Source organism: Phyllostomus hastatus, unplaced genomic scaffold (assembly GCF_019186645.2).
Source record: "Phyllostomus hastatus isolate PE091 unplaced genomic scaffold, TTU_PhHast_1.1 phas_contig_10, whole genome shotgun sequence".
Classification (NCBI taxonomy): domain Eukaryota; kingdom Metazoa; phylum Chordata; class Mammalia; order Chiroptera; family Phyllostomidae; genus Phyllostomus; species Phyllostomus hastatus.
Genome location: NW_025333499.1, coordinates 2,185,214 through 2,208,420, shown reverse-complemented (window position 1 = coordinate 2,208,420; position 23,207 = coordinate 2,185,214). Strand labels below are relative to the sequence as shown.

The 23,207-nt window shown below is 46.3% G+C and overlaps 1 protein-coding gene across 14 annotated transcripts in view; it reads right to left on the bottom strand.

Moving 5' to 3' along the window:
• Positions 1-1,517: 1,517 nt before the first annotated feature.
• Positions 1,518-23,207, bottom strand: part of HUWE1 (HECT, UBA and WWE domain containing E3 ubiquitin protein ligase 1) — a 156,512-nt gene continuing 134,822 nt past the window's right edge. For 11 of the 14 annotated variants that reach the window (XM_045832740.1, XM_045832716.1, XM_045832801.1 and 8 more), the window contains 23 exons: positions 22,353-22,644; positions 22,027-22,157; positions 21,296-21,510; positions 20,930-21,218; positions 20,688-20,790; positions 17,478-18,024; positions 16,219-16,816; positions 15,420-15,535; positions 15,152-15,308; positions 12,068-12,200; positions 11,606-11,808; positions 10,885-11,012; positions 9,496-9,592; positions 7,930-8,085; positions 7,239-7,484; positions 6,848-6,965; positions 6,006-6,146; positions 4,887-5,174; positions 4,655-4,760; positions 3,921-4,038; positions 3,425-3,606; positions 2,947-3,137; positions 1,518-2,147 (listed from right to left, as the gene is read on the bottom strand). In XM_045832740.1, the coding sequence (XP_045688696.1) occupies positions 2,045-2,147; positions 2,947-3,137; positions 3,425-3,606; positions 3,921-4,038; positions 4,655-4,760; positions 4,887-5,174; positions 6,006-6,146; positions 6,848-6,965; positions 7,239-7,484; positions 7,930-8,085; positions 9,496-9,592; positions 10,885-11,012; positions 11,606-11,808; positions 12,068-12,200; positions 15,152-15,308; positions 15,420-15,535; positions 16,219-16,816; positions 17,478-18,024; positions 20,688-20,790; positions 20,930-21,218; positions 21,296-21,510; positions 22,027-22,157; positions 22,353-22,644 (4,658 nt within the window). In that variant the 3' untranslated portion in view covers positions 1,518-2,044. The remainder of the gene's footprint in view (positions 2,148-2,946; positions 3,138-3,424; positions 3,607-3,920; positions 4,039-4,654; positions 4,761-4,886; positions 5,175-6,005; positions 6,147-6,847; positions 6,966-7,238; positions 7,485-7,929; positions 8,086-9,495; positions 9,593-10,884; positions 11,013-11,605; positions 11,809-12,067; positions 12,201-15,151; positions 15,309-15,419; positions 15,536-16,218; positions 16,817-17,477; positions 18,025-20,687; positions 20,791-20,929; positions 21,219-21,295; positions 21,511-22,026; positions 22,158-22,352; positions 22,645-23,207) is intronic. The other 3 variants (XM_045832774.1, XM_045832819.1, XM_045832783.1) reach the window with 2 other exon arrangements.

Below are 23,207 nucleotides of genomic sequence, written 5' to 3'. Positions count from 1 at the left end.
GAGATGTTGGCTAATGGTGTGAGGCTACCTTATCAAAGCACTGTCTTTACCTTTAAGTTACCAGGAATAGTTACGGAGTGATAACAAGTGCCTTGCATCTGTTTGACAGGATTTTCCTCATTTCACATTGTTGATTAGTATTATACCATACACACCTCGCAAAGGGAAATCATCTTTGGTCATGTTAGGTTTTTGTAGTATGCCATTGAATTAGATTCACTTTTATTTTCTTCAGGGTTATTCCATCTGCGTGCCATTTCCAAACCTACCTTACAACCCTTGCACCCCTTTCATTAAATGTGGGAGCTTTACTCTCATTTTTTCAGAAAACCAGTTATCGATCAATTCTACTGTATTTGTGTATTCATTTTAAAGCCTTGCTGGACCCCCAGTCTCATCTCAGGCCACAACCCTTTGCTCAAGCCCTGCCATATCAGATAACTGGACTCCTGTTGCTTTGATTTACTTTCCCCTCCTTAATCTTAACTCCCACACAGCCTTACAATTCAATCCAAGGGCCACTGACAATGGAAAGTCTTCCCTGACCTTCCAGTCTAGAACAGGTACTTCTGCTCTGGACACCCAGAGACCCCCTTCCTCCGTCAGTCATAGAACTGACCAGTCTCCTCCCCTTGACTGACTGGCAGTTCAGTGGCAGGGACAGGGCTGACTCATTTGTCTTTGCAGTCATTAGCAGGGCCAGGCACAAACAAGTTTGAATTTTGAAAAAAAAAAAGAAGAAAATGTCCAGTAGCCATTTGCGCCAGGACCAAGGGATCAGGTTAAGGACACACCACTGCTTTCCTAGATCCACACTCTCGGACATGGTCAAGGGGAAAATCTTTTTAAGCAGCAGAGCCCCAGAGAATGAGAAAAATCACACAAAACAAGCACCACTTGGAGTTATTTTTCTAACTAAACTTTTATTATTTTTTTCTAAGGAACTAAAGCCCTTAGATTGGCTTTAAGGGCTTGGTGGAATAAAAATCACAAGAGACTATTGGGTGATCTATGAAGAGACTGGAAGACAGATGACAAAACAAGAACAAGAGGATGGCAAGACTGTTCTGGAGAGCTTATCAAATTATTTGAAATTTGTTAGAAATAAACTAAAACATTAACAAATGAAATAAAAATTTTAAACTGAGCCCCCAAATTGGAGACCTGTAAAAACAGTTGGTTGGATTCAGTGAGTCCTCAGAACATTTCATATAACCTGCTGGTTTGTTCCCTCAAACAAGATCCTTTGTTTGATAATTTGTCCTTGGCTGCGACTCACACCAGAACCCCCCCAAGGGCACATCCTATTGTAAAGAACTGACCCCCCTGCACCGGTTCCTGGTAGCTGTTTCCCTCTCCTGACTACAGGAAAACCAGCTTTGAAAGAGGGTGCACCGGTGGTGGTGGAACAGAGTTTTCTGGGGAGTCCATTTGGACCTTTTCTCCACATGTCTAGCATGCGCTTCTCAAGAGTTGTTTATTTTCTTTTAGTTTGAAAAAAACTCCATTGTGAAAAGTGAGTTATGAAGAGTGCTCTTTATTTGAAACCTCCACAACACAGACGCCAATTTTGTCTCGCATTGAATCATTAGCTGTGCACATCAACACATTCCAAGCACAAATTAAGAAATGCAAACAGAACAAAAAAATATATATATATATAATTTTTTCCCCTATCCAAAGGTTTCAAGTCTCAATGCAGCAAATCCTTCTGAACACAGACTCTGAGGAGCACACTGTTCAAACAGTTGGGACAAACAAGTCCCTGCAAAGGCTACTGCCTTTTTAACACATGGGCTGGGGATCATGGACGGCATGGAACAGGGAGAGGAGGTGAGAAAAAGAGAGGGGGAGAAAGAATGAGCAGGAAAAAGGGAGCAGGTATGCACTGGAAAAGATTGGGGCAGCTGGGACACACATGGTGAGTCGGTGGATTTCATTTATCGGTATCAACATTTTCTTTCTGGTTCATTTGTTTTTATTTCCCCCATTCCCAGGTCCAACAATGGTAGAAAAACCCCACAGTGGTGGGGGGTGGGACTTATTAGGCCAGCCCAAAGCCTTCAGAGCACTCTTGGATGGCCAATAGTAGCATGTGGCGGAGCTTCTCAAAACTCTCATAGGCAGGCAGGTCCAGCTGATTAAAACTAGGGAAAGAAGAAAGATCAGTGCATAATGAGCAAGTGATAACCAAATCCCTGTCTTTCCACCATGCCGACTTGACTTCTCCCTGAGGGAACCCACTCCTTGCTTCTTGTGCACTCCCAATCCTGTCCTAGCCTGGTTTGCCCTCCTCTAATCTGGCCCCATTACTGGCCTTCAGGCATCTAAAACCTGTCTGACCCTGTCACTTCTTTTTTTTTAAAGGCTTCTTATTTATTTATTTTTAGAGAGAGGGGAAGGGAGGGAGAAAGAGGAAGAGAAACATCAAAGTGTGGTCGCCTCTCACGTGGCCCCTACTGGGGACCTGGCACACAACCCAGGCATGTGCCCTGACTGGGAATTGAACCGGCAACCCTTTGGTTCACAGCCCACACTCAATCCACTGAGCTATACCATCCAGGGCTGACCCTGTCACTTCTTAAACACAATGGCCTTGTCTATGGGCTAGATTGTAAGCTCCAAGGAGCTATTCAGAGTCACTAGTGATCTGACTCCTGCTGAGGTCTTTGCTCCCCTCAACTCTAACTCCTTGCTCCAGCCACACTGAGAGCCCTGGAATACACTGTCTCTCACGCGGAGGTGTTCATCAGCAATGTCTCCCCAGCCTCACTGTTGAGTCTGGGCCAGCTTCACATCTCAGACATCAGCCTCTCCAAAAAAATTAGCAAATTTGAGCTACCCCAGGGCCAGATTTGAGTTCCTGATAGGGTACAGGGGCCTAAAAGTGGTGTATATGAAAACTCAATCTGAATGCCAAAAAGGAGAACAAACCCTTCTTCTTACCATGTGTGAGCTGAAGGCAGGCGATCTGTGGACCTGTCGTCTCGATGGATCTGAAACTTCTGAATGCCATTCATGCCTTCAAGGGCAGCAAAACCTTGCAGGGGCACCTTGGAAGTACCTGTGACAAACTGGAGGAACTTGGCACGGTCAGCTTGGTCAAAAGAACGCAATGCTCTCCAGAACCACTGGATCTGCAAAAAGGGACACAAGAAGCCAGCATTAGATAGAGAGCTCTTAACGGAAGAGGGGGAATGGGCCTTGGACTCTAGACTAGTCTCTTTTGTGAAATGGGCTTCAGTTCAGTCATAGGATGAGCAAGAACATCACCTGAAAATGTGATCCAGAAGAATGAGGAGTTACATATAGGTAAGTGGTCATATGTAATGCCCTTCCCCTAAGAGTACTGGTAGATTTGGTATCATACAAACTAGCACTGCTTAGGGATGAAGGAGGTGGGGGAATGCCAGCAGCAGCTCACCTGAATAGAGTTGGACTGGTACTTGTGGTATTCAGTGTTGGATTTCAAATCATCAATGTCGATTGTAGGCAGTCCTGATATGAGCAGCTCTAACTCCTGCTCAGTGAAGATGGAAATGAGGCGCTTTGGAATGATCTCATAGAAGCCTTCTAAGAAAGCCGCCAGCTGTTTGCGGATGGCTCCTGGAGAGAGAACCAACATGCCATGTGACATCTGAATTCACACAACTGTTACAGGTCAGAGATACCCCTAATCTGGCTCCTGTTGCTACTAAGATGGTGACTAGTCTGCCTGCCCCACCTGCCACTCTATCTCTACCCCACCCCCATGATGGTAGATGAAGGGAAATATTTTTGGTTAAGTTTTTGGATTCCTTTTGTGCAAGGCATTTGTGGCTGGCGTAGGGGAAGACAGAAAACAATGTGAGTGAAATGAAGTGAGACCGGATCTCTTCCCATACTGAGCAACATGGGGGTCTAAGGGACATTTCCCCTACCTGTCATTCTCATCTGGCACACCAGGTGTACATATTCCTTCTTATTCTCCTCTGTTACCAAGATGTTGGCCCCATTGGGTTTGAGGTCACGAACTTCACACACTCCAAACTCTTGGACCTAGAACACCCAAAAACACTAATCATATGTATCAAGCTTGGTCTAGGATGGGATTTACACAGATATTTGGGAACACACCCTAAATTCTTTGCCCTGTCCTGGGCAGAGAGACAAAGCAAGGTCATAAAAAAAAAACCAAAAACCAGTGACTTTTCTTATGAGCTCATAACTCCCTAATAGGTAAAGAGCAAGGGTAAAAGGGGAGGGGGGAAGGCACAGCTAACATACATAACACAACACAATCTTCAGAGAAAACAATTTGATGGAAGAGTTGCCTTAAAAACATTTCATTTCCATGTACATAATTTTTCTACAATGAACTTCTTTTGGGAATAAAGAATATATGTACTGGATCATGTACTGAAGCACTGCTTTTTACAAAGGGGGAAACTAAGAAACGGCCTGGATTGTTTCACAAAATTCTGGTTTTTCTGTTTGTGATGTCTCATACAAATACCCATTGGTCTCTGCCAGATGGGAAATGGGGCATGGGACTTTAAGAAGTCAAGATACTTCCTTAAAACTATGAGGTTATCCAATGCCAATTCAAAGGTGATCCCAGAATGGGTCTCCCAGGCTAGACGGAATGTGCAGCAGTCAGAATTTCCTGGCCCACCTCAGTGCTGAAGGTGAGGTCATAGCCTAGAGTGGAGACGTCATTTTCCAGCAGATAAACCAGGCCCTGGTAGAAGTGGTAGTCTTCGCTTTCCATATCCGTATATCTAGAAAAATACAATTAGATAGGGTCATGGGTTGGGATGGAGGAGAGGCAGCAGAGGGGTGGGACACACAGAAAGAACCTGATTCTTAGGACTGACAACAGGCCCAGGACTGTGCCACATCCTCACCTGACAGACTTGCCCAAGATGTGTTTGTAGAAGGATCGAGTGAAGTAACACTCCAGGAGGCGGTTGTCATATACAGCTTTGGCCACGATGCGTCCGACAAACTTGAAGTAGCTGAGGTGGTTGGGGTTGCAGTGGGAAGATGGATTGATGGTGTAGGTGACTCGGTCACCAGGTGAGGTACGGAACAAGGCATACATAGGGTTAAACATCTCCCGAGAGATGATCATATACCACTCCCGCAGGAGCCCTCCAGCATCCTGCCCTTCTTCTCCTTCAAACACTATATACCTGCATAAGAGAGCAGAAACAGAGATGTGCAGAAGCCCAGGACAAATCCATTCATTCACACAGCATGACCTGGGTCAGCGAGTGGCTGAAGCTGTGGACAGGGAGTGCAAGATCACAGGACAGAGGTGAACGCAGAGTGTCAGGACAGCCTAGAGGAGGGCTCTGGGACAAAATGGGCATCACTAATGGAACACCAGTAGGAACGGTATAGAGGCCTAAATGAGGCCTCACTTAGGGAAAGCAGGGGTCAAGTGGTATCAGAGTGCTGAGCACAGAGTCTGATATCTGGAAGGTTTGGTAGTGGAGGAGCACGGCCCAGCCTGTCTCAGAAGCCTCTGATTTCCTGTGTGCTTACATGGATAGCAAGCCCATGCCATGAGGGATGGGAGAAATCAAGTTTCTCAAAGCTTGGGAGCATCTAAACTGCTCCCATGGGGCTATCATCTCATTGCTCCTGTGACCTCTGGCATTACAAAGTGCCGATCTCCTCTAGGTGGCTTCAAATACACCAGAGAGCAATTAGCTCTCTCTGAGAAGCCAGAAGGTTTATCTTTGTAAACGCCAAAGACTGTTCTGTCTGGTAACTATTGGGCAGCCTCAGCCAAAGGCTGGCCAGCCAGCAGAAGACCAGTCTTATGAGACCAGGCTAAGAGGATGGGAGGCAGCCCAGTGAGATGATATAAGCTAGATTCCAATTGGGAATTCCTACTGGGGAGAGCACCACCTCCGTAAGTCCCCTTGTACATCTGGTGCCTGAGTGAGGCTTCACTGTGACAGAGAAAGAGGGTCCCCACCCTCCCATCTTGTCTGTTTTCTGCTCTGGGCTCTTACAAGCGATTCTTCATTTCTTCAGGGGATTTCCGATGCAGCTCACGGTAAGAGTCTTCAAACACATGGTCACGGCGGACATGCACAGCCATGTCTTCTTTCCGGAGCCCTTCGTCCAAACGCTCCAGCTCTTGGCGGAAGTATCTTGAGAGGTAGGGAAGGAAGGAAGGAAGGGAGGGAGGGAGGGAGGGAGGAAGGGAGGAAGGAAGGAAAAAAAAAAAACAGGATTGGGGGGTGGCAAAGCAAACTTCTGTTTGCCTGATTAGAATGAAGACTCACAATGACGCTTTCCCCATCCTCCAACCACTCTGATCCCTGCTCCCCACTTGTAGCCCTGACAAAATGCCCAGTAGTTGGGAGAGATACGTCATTCACTGCCAACTGTCAATCTTCCCCATCTCCACCAAACAAGGGCCCACAGAGATTGTGGCATAGAATTTCTGTAACAAGCAGGTAAGTGTGTGCTGGTGCACAGGCAGAAGAGTAGGGAAGACAGGAATGTTGTGGAGGTCCTTTGAACCCTGCTGTTGTTATGGCTACCTGCAACTCCTGTGTTTCCCCAAAGGATGGAATAGGACTTTAGAAATCACGTGGTTAAACAAAGGCTCACATCTCTCTGATGAAGAATGGAGACTGGAGTAAAGAAAGCCAGCAAGTATTTAGGTACAGTGACCGTCACTGGCACAGATAAGTCTCTCCCTCCCACCCAGCACTCTTCTAAGGGCTGCCACCATGGGAAACTTCTTTCTCTGGAAACACTGCCCCAGGAGGAATTTTGGCTCCCTTCTGGAGGGGAGATACCACTTGGGAGAGTTCCCACCCCCACCAATAGCCAGGGCACATACTTGCGCTTGACATCAAAGTCGAGGACACGAATGTAGTCTACGAGAACAGCAAAGGGCCCATCAGCGAGGTGGGTGGTAGACTGCCGTAGAATCTGGTTTAACACAGTGCGATGAGTCTCTGGGATGAAAAAGGAGAACAGGAATCAGCCATTGCGGGTCCCAAAAGACTGGATGATAGCCATCCAGTCAGCAACTCTTTCTTCTTTGTAGGAAAAAAAAAAAGGTAGTGCGGCACACAAGGGCTTCCAGGCAGTCCCTACCTCACCGGCCTCGCTTTCCAACCCCCCCCGACCCACGTGCACATGCGTGCACCAGGCAAGGATAAAACGTATGAAACCGTCTTGTAAAAAATGAAGCCCTCTACATCTGGGGGCCTAAGAGTTCCCTGTACCTGCAAAACGAAGGAACTTCTGTGTGTCAGGGGGCAGGCTTGAGGAGATGTGCATAGATGAGGGTTCCCGGGAGAAGAATGGGTCAAGGGAGGAAGGAGTGGCTGGGGTTAAGGGGGCCGGGGAGAGTGGAGGAGGCTCGTCCTTGATGTGTGCCAGCTGGCTCTCACGGGTGTCTCGGACAGGAGGCTTGCTCTCCCGCTCTGTGGCGTGGACCAGAAAGAAGGCTTCGACGGCAGGCTGTAGCACTGGGGGTAGCAATGATAAGGAGGTGACATTTTACAAACTTCAGCATATAAACCTCTTCTTCATAATCAAATTACAAAAGCACAATATGGAAGAAGTAATGAAAACTTGCAGGAGAAATATAATGGCAGCATAGAAAAATGAAGCCAAAGAGGAGGTCAGAGCTTCATTAAAGCCAAAGAAAAACGGGATAGGCAACCAGTTGTATAAAGATTCCCCTGGTCTAAAAAGTAAAAGATACCAGCCATAAAAAAAGAAGGCAAGTATTTTTTTTTCCCTGACACTGGAGTCAGAGAAAAAAAACAAAACAAAATCCCTCTCCTTTGAATTCTTATTACAGAGACACTGAGAAAGAGAGGTGACCTGGAAGGAAAAAAAATAGGCAGGCAGAGGCAGCCCCAGTGCAGATTAGTGGGTTGGGACCTGGGCCCTCAGGCCACAACGCACCTAGCACCGCATGCTGGTCATGGGATTCCTCCAGTTCCTTTAGACACTCTCCCAGCATGTCCCACAGCTCATCTAAGCTCAGCTGCTCACTGAGCAGGGGTAACTCAGGTGGCCTCTCCTCCTTCTCCTTCTCCCCCTGTGAGTTTCCATCCGAGCCTACAGGGCACACAGAGGAGAGAGTCAGAAAGCCTTCAAAGTTTCCTCTTCATTTAGATTTCCCCCAGGCCAAATGCAGAGGCCATTAGATAGATCAAGTAGACTGCTCATTGACCCCTGAGTAATACTAAGTGACACCTGAAAGCAATCTCTAGTCCTATACTGAATGGCATTTAAATTTAAACTAAATAAGATTAATACAATAAAAAAATTGGTTCCTCAGTTGCGCTAGCCACATTTCAAATTCAAATGCAGGCTATGGAGCACTTGAAATGTGGCTAGTGCACCTGAAACAGTGGCTACTGCAGGAAAGTTCTACCAGACAGTGCTGGTCTACTTCCTACTTCATTAATTCCCAGAGTACCTATGAATTATTAAATGCTCTAATATACCAGTAGCTCAAAAATGGACATCCTATGACAACACTATCCCAAAGGAGTATGTTAAAGGGGCACCAAAAAGTGCCCTGACTGGTGTGGCTTAGTGGGTTGGGCGTCATCCTGCAAACTGAAGTGTCGCTGGTTCAATTCCTGGTCAGGGCACATGCCTGCGTTACAGAGCAGGTCCCCAGTTGGGGGCATGTGAGAGGCAACAGATTGATGTTTCTCTCTTTTTCTCTCTCCCTCCCTCTCCCTCTCTAAAAAAACAAAACGAAACAAATATTTTTTTAAAAAAGGGAGCACCAAAAAGTATTCTATGTACAAAAAACCAAAACAAATAATTTTTTTTTTTAAAAATAAGGGGTTATTGAAAAGTATTCCATGTACAATTAACTTGGAGAAATGCTGTTAATAATAGCACCCACTGTGTGCCAGGTAGTGCTCTAAGCACTATATACACACATTAATTCATTCAATCTTAACTATGAACACCCCCCTTTTAAAAAAGATTTTATTTATTTTTAGAGGGAGGGGAAGAGAGGGAGAAAGACAGGGAGAGGAACATTGATGTATGAGAGATACATCAATCAGCTGCCTCTCGCATTCCCCAAACTGGGGACCTGGCCTGCAACCCAGGCACATGCCCTGAATGGGAATCGAATCAGTCACCTTTTGGTTTGCAGGCTGGCACCCAATCCACTGAGCCACACCATTCACTGCTGAACACCCCTATTTTAAAGGAGAAAACTTAAGCAGAGAAGTTTGCCTCAGATCTCAGGGCTAGTAAACGAGGGAGCCAAGACTCAAATACATGCTGCCTCCATGCATATCACATCACAGCTTCTTTACTACAGGAATCACAACATGTGCTACGAATCTGCAACAAGGGTGAGGTGGTTGATGATCAGTGATCTTGGTTGGTAAACGCCTATTAACGCTGAGCTTATGTTATGTCGAGAAAAGAGGCTCCAGCAGACATTCCATGAAGGCTGTTTCTTTTGTTGGGCTGGAAACGAGAAGCAGTACTGACCAATGGACTGAGTGTCGTGGGTACTGGGAGATGGCTGGTCCACATCCATAGGTGATTCCTCCCTCCGGACAGATGCTTCTGACTGGCTTCCCTCCGACTGGATAAAAGGGAGACAAGGTCACGTAAAGGGTGCAGCTCTGCATTCTTTAGGGACAGGCTAGGAGCCGGCCCTGCCACTTCTCACACATCATAAGCTTAGAAAGAACCTTCCCATATCTGGTCAGGAAACTCTGGTAGTTCTTCTAGCTCTCCATGACAAAAGAATGGCCTTCCCACCAAGTTTGCTGTCCTGAGCTGGCAAGCTTCCCTCCCTGGATGCCTGCATTGCCTCCACTCCATTCCAGACCTAAGTCCAGTCACACACCAGCCTCTTGGATAAAGACTTCAAGATTTCTTCAGGGGACAGTTTACAAGCGTACACAAATATAAAGCTGAGATGGGCAGAAGAGAGGCTTGCTCTTTGTTCACAAAAGGTAAAACAACAGGGGAATCAGTGCAACCTTTGATGGGTGGGATTATTAAAAAAAACAAAAACAAAAACAACATCTGGTGTGGGAAAGAGGCTGGGGCAGAAAGAAAAAATACTCCAGAACAATAGCTCTCTATTTTCCCTTTCTACCCAGTTGGAGTCAAGGCTCTCAAGTTTGAGGCTGTTCCCAGCTTGCTCAATGAAATGATACTGCATAATAGGAATTACAGAAAGAAAAAGCAGATGTCAGGATACTTTTTATCCTGGATCTTGGGAAGATGACTTGCATGATGCAAGGACAGGAAAACAATGAGAGTGCCACAGCATAAATACAGGGTGCCAGGCCTTTCCCTAAGTCACTCTGTGCTGGAATCCCAACAATGAGCCGGCTATCTAGGAACCAGAAGCCTTCCTCCTAAGAGTACTTGAGTGCCTAAGTGCCAAAGGAGTATGGAAAACAGAGGCAGAGGCCAGGGTGGAGGGAACAGCCATAACCAGAAGGGGCTGCGTGGGATGTGTACCAAGCTTGGGGGACTTTCAAGAGTAGAACTCCTAAGATGTCTCCTAAGATGTACCTGAATAATTCCATGAGATTGAAAAATCTTCATCCCACAACCCCTCAGAACCCAGACACTTATTAGCATTATGTAGTTTGCAAAAGCGCCACTGTTGACAGGATAGCTGGGAGTGGGGTATGATGGCCAAGCTTTAGAATCAGATCAAACCAAACCAAACCAAACCAACAAACCAAATCAACAAACAATTAAAAAATAAAAACACCAACAGAAAGTAACCCTGTTGCCCAGAGCATTCGTATAGCAAACTTAATGCAAAAGCATACAAGGTAAGGGCAGTGAAACCCCACTGATGATATGGTGGGGAGAGACAAATGAATGAGGGGCCACAGGCATCATGCTAACCGTTGCTGCTTGTTGCTGTCTCCGCGCCCTTTGACCCTCACGTACCATTTGTATAATGGCATCAGCCTCAGCCTCCAGCTGCCGAACAGCTGCCTGGATGCTGCTAGCTGAGCCTAAACCGGAGGAACCTGGGAGAAAGAAAGAAGGCAAGATATGAAATGTAAAAAGAGGGAATGCCCAATACTCTCCCATCTCCTGGGCGGCCACAGGGCATCTTGCCGAGCTCTTTGAGCTTTAGCTCAGGCAGCTTCAGAGTGCTCATATCACGCACTAAGAGCTACCGTTACAGACAAGGGCAGGGGACATGGTGCTAGGCAGATGGATGGTAGCAGGTGACAGGATTCTGTGGGACAGGAGGAAAGACGTAGGATTTGGCAAGCCATGGCTCAGGCAACATGGCTGTAATGTTTTAGTCAGAAGTGATCAAGGAAACAGAAAGGAGGCACACTCAGTGAGTTAAAATTTTGTTTAGCAAAAGATCCGTCCTCAATTTCCTTGCCAGATTTCCACTCCCCCTTAATTCCTACTTGCACTATGCATTACCTATGCAGGCAGCTTGAGTGAGATACAGAATACAGCTATCAACATTTTAAGAAAGATTCATCACTTCCTTTTGGAAAGTTCAAACAGGAAGGAGACATGATATTAAGTCTTGCCCTCCAGGGACTCTGGGTTCTCCACCACCAACCCTGCCCCTCAACTGGACACTCCAATTTCATACCTAGCCTGCCTGTCTGCTTGGCTTTCTTGTTAGCTCGGCGCGTGTCGTCTCGGAGCTGGATGATGACCTGCAGTACTCTCAAGAAGAACTTCTGGGTAGATGTCTTGGATGTCAACATGGACATAGAAGGCAGCTGGAGCTCCCGGCCACCCAGAGGTCGCTTCTGAGATGCCACAATTACCACATTCTCAGCCATGTCAAACCTGGATAGTGTAGAGGTGGCTTGCGTATATTGACAGCATCAAAGCGTAAACACTCAGCAAGCAGGGCTTTCCGGTATCAACCAGAGGAGTAAGAAATCTCACAAGGAAATCTCGCAAGTAGGCAAAAACAAAAAAATAGGGTCAAATGTGAATAGGACAGATAAGAAAATCTGCCCAGACAGAGGGGAAACCAGCAAGAGCCACCTTTCAGAATGTCTAAGATTCTAGTACGACAGCCAAATGGGCAGCTTCTACCCACCTGCTCTGCATTTTGCCTTTCAGTTTGGTGGTCTGTGGCTGCTCCTCGGGAAGGCCATCGGGAGAGAGGGTCTCACACTGGGCTCGCCGCTGCTGTTCCAGGTTGTATTCCCGTAGCTCGGCCAGAAGGGTACCTGTTAGGCAGAGGAGCCAGCAAATGTTCAGAGACTTTCCCAGTAAAGCAGCTAAAAGGCAAACCTTTCCAAGAAACCTGCCCAGGTCATTCTTTTTGCTAAGCTACAGAGAACTTAGAGTAAGTAGGAATTTCACTTTGCCATGTGTGCTATGGATCAATTAATGACCCAGGAACTACCAATTTACCTGGCCTCAAGAATCTGTTGAAACTGCACAAAATGCAGGTCAGTGCAGAGAGAAAAAGCATCTGTTTTGGAGCCTGCATACCTTTTGAAATTCTGAGGTTTTTGTGGCAATCTTAGGCAAATTGCTTACCTACCTTAATAGGACTAATACTTCCTAACCTCACAAGGCTGCTGAGAATTAGGTGGTAACTATGGTAGAGTGCCTAGGATGTTGCGTGGCCTATGGGTGTTGAATAAATGGTAGCAGTCAAGAAAGGTCAGAGGCCTCTTCCAGAAGAACCTTACAATTCTTATGTAGCAAAGAATGCCCTGGGTCCTAGAGTCCAATCAACTCTCATCACCTCAGCTCCAGGGACATTTATGACAAGTAGATAACTAAGCATGTGGCTGATATCTAGAGAGACCCATGATTGGGGTGGGGATGGGAGAGAGCAAAGAGACTAAACAGAAAGAAAGATCTGGCTCTATTCCTTGACTCAATCACTTTACCACTTGGATTTTAGTTTTCTTCTTGGCAAAACCAGAAGGAAGACAACTGAAACTAGATGATTTACAAGTATTCTTACAATTTTTGTACCCTCAAAATTACACAAAGGCAGACGGCATTACTGTGATCGTCAATTCCTGAGCCTGAACGCAGTGTAGGCACACCTCTGAGGTGGCAAAGCTGCCCCAGCAGGTTTTCATAGGGCTCTTACAAGTGCCCAGAATGGAGAAACAAGAAGGCACTGCCAGGTCCTATGCATGCTCACCTACCTTTACTAAGCATGGATTACCTGCCATGTGCCAGGCTCTGTGGATGTAGAGAGAACCCAGTCTTGCTCTTTTAGAACTCAACAGAAGAAACTAGATGGCAACCCAGTATTTTCAGTGCTATGAGAGAAGAAAGGTTGGGGCTGTGCAATAGAAGCACAGGAGTTTGATTCAGCTTGGAGGTTCAGGGAAGGCTTCCAGAAGGAGGTGATGCATAAGTGCAAGGTTTCAGAAAAACATGATGCTTACAGAGTTCTGGCCAAGATGGAAGTGTATGTGGAAATGCTTTGCATCCTCACACAACCAAAAGGATAACAACCAATCTAAAAACAATAAACCACCAGAAGTGCCAGAAAATCAAACTGCATGGAACTTTGACAACCAAGGAGTTAAACATTCGCCCAGACCAGTAGGAGTAGTAGAGCTGGGCAGCTGAGGGTAGAAGACCTGCGACAAGGCGGTGGACTGTGTGGGCAAAGCAGGGCTTGCTGAACGGGAAACTACAGACTCAAAGCTAGCTGTAAACTACTGCGGGGGTTGCCACGGTGAGAGAAACTCCCAGTCTCACATGAGAGAGTTCGTTGGAAAGTGGGGCTAGAGCAGAGCAAGCAAGTCAAGTTGTTCCCTCTCAGATCCCTCCCCCAGAGACAGCGCCACAACAGAGAAGAGAGTTGTTCCACCCTGGTGAATATCTAAGGCCTCGCTCCCTTACAACATAATAGGTACACTGAGACAAAGAAATATGGCTCAAATGAAAGAACAGTTCAAAACTCCAGAAAGAGAGCTAAGTGATGAGGAAATAGCCAAACTATCTGATGCAGAGTTCAAAACACTGGTAATCAGGATGCTCACAGAACTGATTGAGCTTGGTTGCAAAATGAAGGAACAAATGAAGGCTACCCAAAGTGAAACAAAGCAAAATACACAGGGATCCAACAGTGAAGGGAAAGAAATGGGGACTCAAATCAATGATCTGGAACAAAAGGAAGAAATAAACATCCAACTGGAACAGAATGAAGAAACAATAATTAAAAAAAAAATGAAGAGAGGTTTAGGAACCTATGGGACAACTTTAAGCGCTCTCACATCTGAACCATAGGGGTACGAGGAGAAGAACAAGAGTAAGAAAGTGAAAACTTATCTGAACAAATAATGAAAGAAAATTTCCCCAATCTGGCAAAAGAAATAGACTTTTGGGAAGTCCAGGAAGCCCAGAGAGTCCCAAAGAAGTTGGACCCAAGGAGGAACACACCAGGACACATCATCATTAAGTTACCCAAGATTAAAGAGAAGGAGAGAATCTTAAAAGTAGCAAGAGGAAAGAGAGTTACCTACAAAGGAATTCCCATAAAAATAGCAGCTGATTTCTCAAAAGAAACCCTGCAGGCAAGAAGGGGCTGGAAAGAAGTATTCAAAGTCATGAAAGACAAGGACCTACACCAAGATTCCTCTATCCAGCAAAGCTTTCATTTAGAATGGAAGGGCAGATCAAGTGCTTCCCAGAAAAGGTCAAGTTAAAGGATTTCATTATCACCAAGCCCTTATTATATGAAATATTAAAGGGATTTATCTAAGAAAAAGAAGAAAGTCAAAACTGTGAACAGTAAAATGACAACAAACTCACAACTATCAACAACTGAACCTAAAATAATAAGAACAAAAACTAAGCCAACAACTAGAACAGGAACAAAATCAAAGAAATGAACATCACAGGGAGGGTTTTCAGTGGGGGGCGGGTAATGGGAAGGGAAGGTACAGGGAATAAGAAGCATAATTGGTAGGCATAAAATAGATGGGGAGAGATTAAAAATGGTATAGGAAACAAGAGACATCAAAGAACTCATATGTACAACCCGTGGACATAAACTAAGGTGGGCATGCTGGAAGGTTGGGGGTGCAGGGCAGAGGAGGAATAAGGGGAAAAACTGGGAAATGTGTTATAGCATAATCAATAAAATATACTTAAAAAAGAAAAAAAGAAGAAAAACCATGGTGCTTTACTATATTATTACCTATCTGTTTACAAAGGGTATAACCCAGATGGCGGGCTCCATTCAGTAGCAGTTTGAGAACTGTGTCCCTGGTTCCAGGGTCCCCCCGAGAGAGCTGTAGTAGCACATTAGCTGCATCCTCTAGGCCTTCTTCAGAACAAGAGTGGGATGTTAACACCTGGAGAAAAAAAGAGAAAAGGAGTTAAGTTCCAACTTGAGAAGTAAAACCTTATCCATCCATCTACCCTTTCTCCCGCGACCTTGGGAGACAGGAAGAGGTTGGACTTACCTCCACAGAGAGCTGCAGCTGGTTTTCAGTGAGGCCCGAAGATACCATCTTAAAGTCTGCACTGCTGCTGCCCCCATCACCCCCCTTCGCTGGAGATTTGCTGGCCTTAGTAGTAGCTTTGAGGAAACAGACGGAACACTGTAAGCCTCTGAGACTCAACATGCCAAAGACTTAAGCAGCAGAACCAAGGAATCACTGTCCAGGGCCTCAGAAAGGGAAAATAGATACAACAGAGAACTGCCCACCAAAGCCAAATGACTTGGGATGACAAGGACTGACAAAGAATCCCAGATATTTTTCTCAACTGTTGCCCTACTATCAGAGTCCTGACAGCCCCTTCTCCAAAACCTACTTCTTCATGTGGTTCTTACTAGTCTGCTGTAAGACTCATTCTCTTTACTTCCTAGAACAGCCTGGCTACTATATTCTACCCTGATTCACACTGTATCCTGCTTGCTCTTGAACTCTTTCCTCTGAGAACTAGCTCCCTCCACCAGGCTGGAAAGGCTGGGAGTTCTTTGAAGACAAGAACCTTCTAGCTCTCCTCCTTCTTGTGCTTAGCCACATTCAGTGAATGCCTGCTGGTCTTCACAGACGAGTGTATGTGGGGGGAGAGGAGAAGAAGAAGGAAGGAAGAGGAGAGGAGAGCCTGGTCTGGTAAGGACAACAGTGAACACATCTGGGTCTCACAAACACAAACCAAGGCAATCACCATCATTTAGGGGAAAATAACTGGATGGGGAGGTGGGGGTCAGAGGGTGTACACACCCCATACCTCCCAGACTACATCCACACTTACTTGAAACAGTAGTGGTAGCAGTCGTGGGGGTCGTCACTGTGGTTGAAGCAGCTACAGTAATGGTAGAAATAGCCGTGGCAGCAACCAGGGCTGGAGCAGAAGTGACAGGGGTGGTTGCAGCAGGGGGAGTGGGCGTGTTGGAAGTGGCAGTGATGGTAGCTGTGGTTGAGGTGGCTACAGTGGTAGAGGAAGTACTGCTGCTAGAATTAGTCTGTGTTTCCGACACTTTGTTTTCTGGGAGGGCAATTGAGATGAGAGAAAGGAGTCTGAGGAGTTTCTCAGTCAAGAGAGAGCTCCGGCGGATGACTGGGTGTGACAACATGTTCATGAGCTGCCCCAGTGGAGAGGCCTCCAGGCTGTATGGGGAGGACTCCCCCTCACTACCAGTGCTCACTGGCACTGACTTCACAGAGTTCTTGCCTTTCCGGCTGACATTCATGTTGTCCAGTTTCACCAGTAAGTCCCAGAAGTCTGTGCAAATGCCACTACTAGTGGACTGTGAAGAACATGGGCTGCAGGCCTGCTTACTGCCCCTTTCCCGATCGCTCTCACAGTTTGTTTCTTTGGTCCGCTGCTGTGTGAAGTGGCTAGGAAATACCTGCAGGGAACAGAAGAACAAGCTTGGTCTATAGGGCCTACATAGAAAGTATGTCTTCTTGACAAGGAATAACAACTGGTTCCTAGGCTCTCCACTCCTCTGGGCAGCTTTGGTAAGATAGGAGAGCTGTCATATGGTTTTATCCAACTGATGGCAAAGCAGCCTGAAAGAAACAAGGGCTTTGAGGGAGAGGATTAACGGATAATTTTTGATTATCAATCTCTGCTTATAAAATGGGAAGACATTTACACCACCCTTGTGAAATGAAAGGCAATTAAAGGATATTGTATATTTTGCACAGTTCCTGGCACAAGGCAGGCAGGACCTTAACAAATGGCAGCAATGCTTATTAAAAAGCAGGACTAAACTCAGTTCTAGGTCCTCAGCTCCAACACTTCCTAGCTGCATGGCAGAGCCACTAAAACCTTCTGTATCCCAGCTTCTTTATCTGTCAAATGGAAATAACACAGACTGCTGAAGGTTGTTTTGATGACTGAATGAGATAATGAATAAAGACTGTACAGTGAAAACAAAAAATCCACAAAGTTATTTACTGGACAATTTCCCAGAAACAATACAAGCTTTAGCAATGGGAGCTAAGAAAGACCTGCTGGTTCCCTGAGTTTGGATTTCACCTAGGCCGTTCCTTCAAGCTCCTCACCTTGGCCAATTGAATGAGTGTGTCCAGAACATGTCTGCAGACAACAGGAGCAGCCTGGGGGTGGATGTGGACAGTAGAACCACTGCTTGCATGCTTCTCAGTATGTTTGCGCCCACCTGAACGCTGGATCTGGAATATATTAGTTCTGCAGCCTAGGGCTGCATCCATGGATACTGAGAGCCAGGAAAGCTGGTTGGAGCTCTTAGATTCCATCTTGTGCAGCAGATCCAAGGGTCGGTTCTCATGGCTGCTTGACCCACAGCTCTTGCTTGACTTTTTGCCCTTTTCTTCACTTGAGGACAGCTTGGGTGTTTCAATGCATAGCTCACTCTCACTGCTGCGCTGCAAGATGGACAGCAAGCTGCGAATGACCCAGTGGCGGGTCTGGGCATGGTAGCAGAGATTTCTCAGTACTCGGTGTAGACGGCTAGTATTTAGCTTTGGTTCATCCACAAAAAGTAGGACCAGGAGACAAGACAGGGCTTCATGGTCCAGAAGGAGTCGTCCTCGGAGGCGGAGGAGAGTGTCCACATTACTGCCAGAAGGCCTGGAAGAGAGCATGGTTTCTGGGTTAACACTTTAGCTAGAGCTCTAGAATCCAGAGGGAGATGAGCTGGATACCTCCAAGGAGGCTTGAGAACGGAGGGTGTCCAATCCAAGGGCTCTTAACAGTAAATAATAATTGCCCTTAAGTGCCTACTATGTACCAGGCACTCTACAGTGTCTGTAACAGGTTCTTCAAGGGGCTGCTTGTAAAGACTAAAGAATCACCCATTTTTTAAAGTATATTTTATTGATTATGCTATTAGAGTTATCCCATTTTTCATCCCCTTCATCCCCTCCGCCATGTACCCCTCCTCCCACCAGCATTCCACCTTAGTTCAGGCCCATGGGGTTGTACATATAAGTTCTTTGGCTTCTGTTTCCTATACTATCCTTAACCTCCCCCTGTCTATTTTGTGCCTACCAGTTATGCTTATTCCCTGTAACTTTCCCCCCATTCTCTCCTCTCCTCTTCTCCACTGATAATCCTCCAAGTGATCTCCATTTCTATAATTCTGTTCCTGTTCCAGTTGTTTGTTTAGTTTTTGTGGTTCAGTTGTTGATAGTTGTGAGTTTGTTGTCATTTTACTGTTCACAGTTTTGATTTTCTTTTTCTTAGATAAGTCCCTTTAACATTTCATATAATAAGGGCTTGGTGATGATGAATTCCTTTATCTTGACCTTATCTAGGAAGCACTTGATCTGCCCTTCCATTCTAATGATAACTTTGCTAGATAGAGTCATCTTGGACATAGGTACTTGCCTTTCATAACTTTGAATACTTCCTTCTAGCCCCTTCTTGCCCACAAGGTTTCTTTTGAGGAATCAGCTGCTTGTCTTATGGGAACTCCTTTGTCAGTAACTCTCTCCTTTCCTCTTCCTGCTTTTAAGATTCTCTCCTCTTTAATCTTGGGTAATATAACTATAATGTGCCTTGGTGTGTGGTTCCTTGGGTCCCACTTCTTTGGGACTCTCTGAGCTTCCTGGACTTCCTGGAAGTCTATTTCCTTTGCCAGAGTGGGTAAGTTTTCCTTCATTATTTTTTCCAATAAGTTTCTTATTTCTTGCTCTTCCTCTTCTCCTTCTGGCACTCCTATGATTCGGATATTGGAACATTTAAAGTTATTCTGTAAGTTACTAAGCCTCTCCTCTCTTTTTGACTTGTTTCTTCATTCTTTTCCAGTTGGATATTTATTTCTTCCTTTTGTTCCAAATCGTTGAATTTGAGTCCCAATTTCCTTCCCTTCATTGTTGGTTCCCTGTATATTTTTCTTTATTTCACTTTGCATAGCTTTTACTTCTATTTTGTGTCCATACTCAATCATTTCTGTGAACATCCTGATTACCAGTGTTTTGAACTTGGCATCTGATAAGTTGGCTATCTCCTCGTCACTTAGTTCTTTTCCTGTGGTTTTGATCTGTTCGTTCATTTGGGCCATATTTCTTCGTCTCCTCGCAAATGTCATGTTTTAAGGGGCGGAGCCTTAGGTATTCACCAGGGCAGCACAACCCACACTGCTGCATTGTGACACTGTGGGGGAGGTTTCTGAGAGGGAACAATGCCACTTGCTTGACTCTCAGCTGGCTTTCAGACACTTCCTCTGCTATGTGGAAGCAAATGGGGACCTTCTGGTGCTGTTTCCCAGGTGAGTGGGTTTGTGAATGTTCTAGAACTCCATTAGTTTCTCCATCAAACTCTCCTGTGAGGCTGGGAGTTTCTCCTGCCACTGCAACGCCCCCAGATTTTTACAGCCATAGGTTTTGAGGTTTGGTTTCCTGTGCTGGAACCCTGGGTTGTGTGGTCTGTCTCACTCCCCAGCTGTTCCTCTCCGCTTACCCACATGTGAATGTGGGACTGCCTGGTCTGTTACCTTGCCATGAGTCCTCTCTGCCCTGGTTGCCCATCTCCACCCCTCCTACTGGTCTGGGTAAATGTTTCTTCTCTAACTTCTTGGTTGTCATACTTCCACACACTTGGTGTTCTGACAGTTCTGGTTGTTGTCCTTCTTTTGGTTGTGCAAGGAAGCAAAGCGTATCTACTTTGCCTCTGTCTTGGCTGAGAGCATCACCCATTTTTGAGATGAACAAGAGGCTCAAACAGATTAGTGACCTGCCCTACATCACACAATGACTGAGAAGAGAGCAGAGACTCCAGCCCAGGTCTGTATCATCAATTGGTAAAATCAGACTGCCCCTACAGTCTTAGGAGATGATGATTATTTCTGCATTCTTTAGGCTGTTGGAGTGGGTGGGGGGTTGCCTGCCATGTATAGCTGCCTGCCTTATACAGGAACTGATCACTTCCTTCACATCTGACTCTACTTCAGCCTGGTTAATAATGAACTCCTCTCTGTATCTGCAGCCTAGACACTACAATCTCAAAGGCAAGCTGCTCATTGTTTCACTATTTGCATGGGAGGCAGATGACTTTCCTTGTTGCAATCATAGCTAGTGCCAGCTTGCCTTACTTTGTGGTTATGATCTATAGTAGCTACACTAAACCAAAAGTGTGGCTTTCTGAAGGGGAAGTCCAAAGGTCTGGCTCCTCCACTCATTCAATGAAACACCCTAGAGAGGTCATCCAGCCTCTCCACCTATAAATTAAGAGAGCTGGCCTAGTTGTAGATGTGACAGGTCAAATGGCAAGTTGATAAAAGACAAAGGTACCTGTTATGGCTGCTGCTACCTCCCATCTGAAAGGTACCACCTCTCTGTACTGCAAGGCGAGTGTACTGGACCCCACGGTTGCCACTCAGGCGACTGGTGAAAGCTGGAAGAAAAAAGAGGAAGAAACTGAAACTGGGAAGTGGCGTAGTGAGCTAGGTCTAGGTAATACAAAGGGCAACAACAGAGCCTCGTATGGCCGAAGTTCAACATTTCAGAGCCCATCCACTGCCTCCCCTCCATACCTGGACTTCGGAGAATGGCAGAGAGTGCGGAGGTGCTGCTATGCCCAAAGAGGCGTTCATGCATGAGCTGCCGCTGCCGGGCTTCCTGCTCTCGCCTCAGGGCTTGAGCCTCGGCTGCAATGTCAGGTGGCATCACAGCCAACACGCTGTCCTCCATGTCCTCCAAGACGCTACGGCGCAGGTCTGAGGGTAGAGTCTGGATGAAGGTCACAGGGTCCATGGGGGTGTCTGAACTGGCATTCTGTGCCAGTTCCCGTCGCTGTTGCTCAGCCCTCTGCTGTGCCAGCACCTTTGGAGCAGAAGAAGTCAATGTGGGGAATACTTACAGCCAGGCAGCCTGACCCCACTAGCTTCCCGCTCACATACTTCCTCCTGGATAGCTGGAGGCAGGGCGGCCAGGAACTCAGGGCTCACTTCAGTCACACCAGGACTCGCTACCACTGCAGGAGTTGAGCCATTTGTGGAAGGGGCAGTCCGGGTTGGTGGACGTATACCTAGCTGGTTCTGCAGTACTTCTCGGCGAATGTCATCAGGCAGAGCAGCCAGAAAAGAGGGGTCTACACCTTCAGGGAGACTTATACCTGAAGGGAGATGAAAGAGGTAAAGGAACTCACACCTCTACTGATGCCTGAGATGTAAATGAAGTAAAGAAACCTATGGCCTTATTTGAGGCAACCAGCTTTTTGTCCTTATTGCAGGCAAAGGACACAGAGACATGGGTCACCCACCAACCCCTGGCTCAGAATACTTGTTATGTTCCAGGTTCCGTGCGTACACTGTCACTTAACCTTCATCAAGACCGCAACATGTAGCTATTATCACCCCCTCAATATCAAGATCAGGGAGGTTAGGTAATAGCCCTAGGTACTAAGGCAGAAGGTGGTAGAGGGGACTTGAGCAAAAATCAGTTTGACCCCAAAGCCTGGGCTCATTCCATTATGTAGCTTCAGCATACCCTTATTGATGGTTCTCCTCCCACATATATGCCTACCCTCCATCTGAATAGATAGAACCATTTGATTGGTGGGCATTTCCATGCCAAGGGCTACGAGAATCCTAAAGAACCTCAGGATGGCCTAAGCACACATGTAGCTCACCTGCAAGGGGATCTTCCTCTTCACTGCTTGTTGAAGGCAGTGGCTCCTCTAGGATTCCCTGGGAATCTGCTCCAGAAATGGCCACAGCGGACTCTCTGGTGGAAGAACTCTCAGAGGACGCAGGGGTGGAGCTAAAGGAAATCATTTTCACATTGTTCTCTGTATTACCTTTCCCATTCATAAAGCACTCCTACCATACCCTTTCTCACAGAAACCAGCTTGATCTTCCCCAGTGTACAAAGCATGTGCATTAGTTAACAAGTATGAACGTGGCCTGAAATACCCACCAACACATCTTGCCCTCCTCTTACTCACACAATGCTTACCCGTTTTCAGGAGCCTGGGCAGGTTCCCCTGACCTATCACCCCTGCCTTGTACTTCTGTCACAACTGGTGGGGCATCCCCAGGAGTAGAGCTGCCTGCTGTGGGCTGCTCAGAACTGCCAGCTGCTGAGGTGTCACCCACAGCCTCCTCCAGGGTACAGGAAGCCAGGCTGCTGGTGTCCATGGGAGAGCCTTCCAGTTGACTGCTGACAGCTGTCAGTGCATCAGAATCTTCAGCTCTCTCTGGGGAAAGAGAGGCTAGGAGGAAGTCACATGGAGAGGTTAGATCTCTGCCTGGAATTAAGAAGCAGCCAGATTAGACCTCTCACTTCTCTACCTTAACACCACACTAGCCTGATGTTCTCACTCAATTTCGCCTACTTTAAAAGGTTCAATTCAAGTCCTTTCTATCACCTGTTGAACATTTACGGTGTTCCAGGCATGCCTGTGACACATCTTCCTAGGCACACCAGGTAACGGATCCTGTCACTTGCATATTTCCCGTAGGCACCAATTGTACATGCATGTTGGTTCTATTCATATCAACAAACAAGGTTTCTTGAAGGAAAAGAATCCCTATATCTTAAGGTTTCAATTAAGAATACTGCTGAGAATTCTGAGGCCCCATTTTAGACCAATGGGAAATAGTGCCACAAGATAAATGATGTCTGCCAACATGGGAGAGCTGTAATGTGTTGGGTCATGTGCTTGCCATCCCTAGAACTACTGATGGGGAGCAAGCTTTAGTCACATAGATCTGAATTTTAATCTTAGCTCAATCATTTATTGACCTTGGGCTAATTATTTCATTTCTAAGTTTCAGTTTATTCATGGAGATAACACTATCTACTTTGGAG